The sequence below is a fragment of the Ananas comosus genome, linkage group 11 (assembly GCF_001540865.1).
Source record: "Ananas comosus cultivar F153 linkage group 11, ASM154086v1, whole genome shotgun sequence".
NCBI lineage: Eukaryota > Viridiplantae > Streptophyta > Magnoliopsida > Poales > Bromeliaceae > Ananas > Ananas comosus.
In genome coordinates, this window is record NC_033631.1 from 9,823,887 (window position 1) to 9,829,073 (window position 5,187).

The 5,187-nt window shown below is 47.5% G+C and overlaps 2 protein-coding genes across 2 annotated transcripts; both read left to right on the plus strand.

Moving 5' to 3' along the window:
* On the plus strand, positions 3 to 1,140 carry LOC109717152 (UDP-glucose flavonoid 3-O-glucosyltransferase 7-like; the record flags this gene model as incomplete). Its single annotated transcript, XM_020242825.1, is given in 2 exon segments — positions 3 to 610; positions 612 to 1,140. Coding segments are annotated over 2 exon segments (1,137 nt in total), but the record flags the coding sequence as incomplete, so codon positions are not given.
* On the plus strand, positions 3,224 to 4,873 carry LOC109717153 (scopoletin glucosyltransferase-like). The gene has a single exon (XM_020242826.1). The coding sequence runs from the start codon at positions 3,731 to 3,733 to the stop codon at positions 4,871 to 4,873; it is 1,143 nt and encodes a 380-aa protein (XP_020098415.1). The 5' UTR covers positions 3,224 to 3,730.

Here is a 5,187-nt window from a genome sequence, read left to right on the forward strand (position 1 = left end):
TCCTCCTCCCCTCCATCGACCGCTTCAACCGCCGCTTCCCCCTCCTCCCCGGCATCTCCCTCCGCCTCATCCCCTTCCCCTCCGCCGAGTCCGGCCTGCCCCCGGGCGTCGAGAGCGGCCCCGCGCTCGCCTCCGCCGACATGCGCGCCCGCTTCTTCTCCGTTGCCCTCCCCCTCCTCCGCCGCCCCTTCGACCGCGTCCTCGCCGACCTCCGCCCCGACGCCGTCGTCTCCGACGCCTTCTTCCCCTGGTCCGCCGCCTCCGCCGCCGCCGCCGCCGTCCCCCGCCTCGCCTTCAACGGCACCGGCCTCTTCGCCTGCTGCGCCTCCCACGCCTTCTTCCACCGCCACGACCACCACGCCGCCGCCGACCCCCGCGGCCTCGTCCCCCTCCCCGGCCTCCCCCACCGCGTCGAGATGCTCCCGACCCAGCTGCCCGACCCCTCCAGGAACCCCGAGCTTTGGAACTTCTCCAAGCTCGCGGCCGAGGCCAACGAGAACAGCTTCGGCGTCGTCGCGAACAGCTTCTACGAGCTCGAGCCCGACTACGCCGATCACTACCGGAACGCGGTCGGCATTCGGACCTGGCTCGTCGGGCCCGTGTCGCTCTGCTTGGCTGGACAGCAAATCCCCCGGCTCCGTCGTCTACGTGTGCTTCGGCACGCTGTCGCACTTCTCGAACGCGCAGTTGAGGGAGATCGCGGCCGGTCTCGAAGCCTCGGGGCGGGAGTTCATCTGGGTAGTGAAGGACGCCGACCAACAGGGACCGGATTGGCTCCCGGAGGGGTTCGAGGAGCGAATTGAGCGAACGGGGAAGGGGCTAATTATAAAAGGGTGGGCGCCGCAGATACTGATACTGAACCACAGAGCCGTGGGGGGGTTCGTGACGCACTGCGGGTGGAACTCGACGCTGGAGAGCGTGAGCGCCGGGGTGCCGATGATCACGTGGCCGCTCTACGCCGACCAGTTCTTCAACGAGAAGCTGATCGTGGAGGTGCAGAGGATCGGCGTCGGCGTGGGGTCGAAGCAGTTCGCGTCGAATCTGGAGGAGAGGGAGGTGATCGCGGCGGCGGCCGTGGAGGGGGCGGTGCGGAGGCTGATGGGGGCGACGGAGGAGGCCGCAGAGATGCGNCTTCCTTGAGGCCTTGATGCCTCACTCATGTTGCTTATTTCATCTACTTATTGAATGAAGCGGGTAGCTTGCTACCTTTTTCTCAAAAAAAAAAAAATTTCTGTCAAATAGGACAATAAAGTAAAATTTTTTAAAAAATCATATGATAGTAAATTAAAAAAACATTGCGCTAAAGCATGATAGTTAAATATAATTTTTTAAAGTACGGGGTAATAATTTAATTTTTTGAACCAGGAGAGAAAAAAAGGTGAAATATACTGTCGTAGGAAGTCAATTTGAAGGGAAGCTTAGATTACAAATTAGCATATAGTAATAGTTTATCTGATTTTTTTTATTTTTTAAATAAAATTTTTATACAAAGTAGCATAAGAAGAGAGGATGTATTGTTCGCAATTCTTATATTTGGAACTTAATTATCTACTTTTGCTAATATTTTGATCCACATATTTAATTAATACAGAGTTGAGATTCCTACCATCATTTTTATACATTGAAAGAATATATTTTCTAAGTTTTTTTTGAATTTTTTGTGTATTCCGAGTATGAAAGCTAACAATGATATATATCGGTTTTACTAAATACTGTACATATTGATTTACTGCTATAAAATCAGCTGCCGCATCACGCGGATCCTACATTAAGTACACATGAAATCTCCGTCTTATAAGCTAACACCTGCTTAACATTTTATTTTAATTCAAGTTATTTCTATCAAACAATTAGAGAGAGAGAGAGAGAGATAGNCTCGTCGTATAACGAACTGGGGGAGTTGATGGAGGAGCTGCTCGCGAGGAGGAATAAGCAGCTGTGATTGGCGACCATCGGGTGTCATCCGGGATCCGAGTCGAACACTTGGCGGGCGCCGTCGTTCGCTCGCTCCGTTCGTTTCGGATTGTGTGAGGCGTACCACAGTACGATAGATCTTGAGCTATGCCAGCCGTACATCTCGGATGCAGTGTATGATCTACACCGTCTGTTAAACGAGGAGAGATGTTTTGCTAGTCGCGAATAAAATAGTTTCGCCTATCTGATAAATAGAGTATAAGATTTACATTTCAATTTCAATAAAGTGTAAAAGAAAAAGTCATAATGATAGTTTGTAGGGTCAACTTTCAACTCCTCTTTTTAATTAATATAGTGTATTTTGTTTTAATTGCCATTGGTTGATTCAAAGTGTTATATAATATTCTTCTATGGTTTAATTTTTTTTACTTATCAAAAAATTTGTCAAAAAGAAGGGGAAAAAAGAAAAAAAAGAAGGGGAAAAAAGAAAAAAAATTTCTGTCCGGTAGGCCAGAAGAGGTAAAAATTTCTGTTTTTTTTCTTATCAAAAAACCACCTGTTTTTTTTTTTATCAAAAAACCAGAAGAGGTAAAAATCACCTGTTTTTTTTTTTACTTATCAAAAAATTTCTGTCAAAAAGAAGGGGAAAAAAGAAAAAAAAGAGGAGGGATGAGCTCCATGGAGAAGAGGTAAAAATTAAGAGAGAAAGAGTGAGAAAAGAAGAAGAAGATCGAAGAAGAAGAAGAAGAAGAAGAAAAATCAAAGTCCCACCAATGTCAAGTACAACTAAACAAGCATTGAGGTTTGTTTTCTAATTTTACAGTGGCATGAGGAATGAGTGACCATGCTGAGGCCACAAGGAGACTGGAAGAGGAAGAAGGCTGTGAAGCGAGTGGCGTGGGCAGACGAAGTTGGCAAAGAGTTATTGGCTTGCAAGGATCTCATTAATGGTGAAGAGCCAACTTCACCTGAGGATGGAAGTCCCACGGCTCGAGACGCACAATTAGGAGTTACTGCAGAGCTACACAGAGGAAACGGGGTAGGTGCAGCAGATTCANGAAGAATCTGTAGTCTACGCTTGGTTTCTCCAATTTTTCTTTTACAGGAAAAAATCACCATCAATCTTTCTCCAATTCTTCTTTTACAGGAAAAAATCACCATCAACCTTATTATTATTACATGTCTCTGAATTTAACTTACATTGAATTAGTTTTGAATAATTGGGCTTGAAAACATAGCATATGAAAAAAAAAAAAAAACAACGAAATGAGGTAGTAAATTAATAATTTGAAGAAAAAGACATCTGACATGAAAACAACAGTAGTAAATACTGAAACATATTACATGGCCTTAAGAGACAAACACACCAGAGTTCTACTAATATAAATTGTAGCCATGTGTAAATAAAGTAGCGTAAATGTCATATATGTTAAAAAATAATGCAAATCCTATGATATTTTGTAAATTGTGTGGAGTTTATAGTAACTAATTTTTAAAAGCACGTGTGTAGCAAATGCCGTGGAGAACATGTGTTAGGTTTTCTTAACCTTTAAGTATCTTTTTCTATTTAAGTATTTTGATTGTAAGTTTTGATCATCCAAATTTTTGAATGAAAATGTTTATTTTTTTCCTTTTAATTGCTATAGCCAAATTTTATTAGTAAATTTTAAATTATTTTAGAAAGTCACTTTCACCTACAATATAACTGACCACCTCCACCCGCGACTAAAAGTGTAATTTACTCGGGGGAAAAAAAAACAAAACCCAATAGATCATTTTTCCTTCAATCTCTATCCAAAAAAATCCTTCCTCTCTAATGGCTTCTCAACCCCACGAACTCCACATCTTCTTCTTCCCCCTCATGGCCCCGGGCCACATCATCCCCATGCTCAACCTTGCCAAGCTCTTCGTCCTTCGCGGCGTCGGCGCCACCGTTCTTGCAACTCCCACAGCCACACCCTTCCTCCGCGACACCATCGACAGGGCTCGCGACTGCGGCTACTCAATCAATCTCCTCCTATTACCTTCTTCTTCAAATGGTGCCGAGAACCTCACGTCTCCAGAGATGTCCCCCGAGTTTTTCACGGCCCTCGAGAGCTTCCGCCAGCCGCTCGACCGAGTCCTCAGAGAGCACCGTCCGTCGTGCATCGTCTCCGACATGTTCATGCCGTTCACAGAAGAGGTCGCTAATGCTCTCAACATACCAAGGCTCGTGTTCCACTCCATGGGTTTCTTTCCTCTCTGCGTTATGGATAGCGTAGATCGAAGTATATCGAACGGAAGCATTAGTAGTACAAACGACGATAAAGATACCATAGAAGTCCCCGGGCTACCGCATCGCATAGAGATGAAGCGGTCGCAGCTACACAACTCCACGGGTGCAAGAAACGGATTTAGCGAGTTCATGGAAAGAGTTAAAGAATCCGAGCTTAAGAGCTACGGTGCGGTGGTGAACAGCTTCTACGAGCTGGAACCGGAGTATGCGGACCACTACCGCGAGACAACGGGACGTAAAGCATGGTGCGTCGGACCTCTATCTCTAATCGACGACAAAGCGGCAGCGGAAGCACAACGCGATCGTGTCATCGCGTGGTTAGATTCGAAGCCGCAGCGTTCGGTGGTGTACGTTTGCTTCGGGAGCCTGTCGCGCCTGACCGCGCCACAGCTGCGCGAGATCGAGTGCGGGCTGGAGAGCTGCGGGCATTTTTACGTGTGGGTGGTGAGAAGCAGGTACGACAGCGAATGTCGTAGCAACGAGAAGGGCATGATCGTGGAAGGGTGGGCGCCGCAGCGGGCGATACTGCAGCACGCGGCGGTGGGGGGGTTCGTGACGCACTGCGGGTGGAACGCGGTGATGGAGAGCGCGGAGGCTGGGGTGCCGATGGTCACGTGGCCGATGTTCGCGGAGCAATTCTACAACGAGCGGCTGGTGGTGGAGGTGGCGGGGATTGGGGGATGAGTGAGGAGGAGAAGAGGGAGGTGGGAAGGGAGAAGATCAGGAGAGCCGTGTGCTGCGTGATGGAAGGAGGGGATGCGGAGGGGGAGCGGGTGAGGAGGAGGGCAGAGGAGGTGAGGGAGATGGCGAGACGCGCTATTGAGGCGGCGGGATCATCACATGCGCAGGTGGGCAAATTGATTGATGAGCTGAATGGCTTGTGACCGATCATAGAAGGATGGCTACTCAACTTTTCTGTAAGCCAAATTATAATTTTGGCTTGGATATAAAGAGAAATGCTTTAGATTTTTCATTTCGAATATTTCCATATATTATTG

Bases quoted from the DNA above. Each gene is read 5' to 3' on its own strand.
- LOC109717153 (XM_020242826.1), top strand. From the start codon at position 3,731: ATGGCTTCTCAACCCCACGAACTCCACATCTTCTTCTTCCCCCTCATG.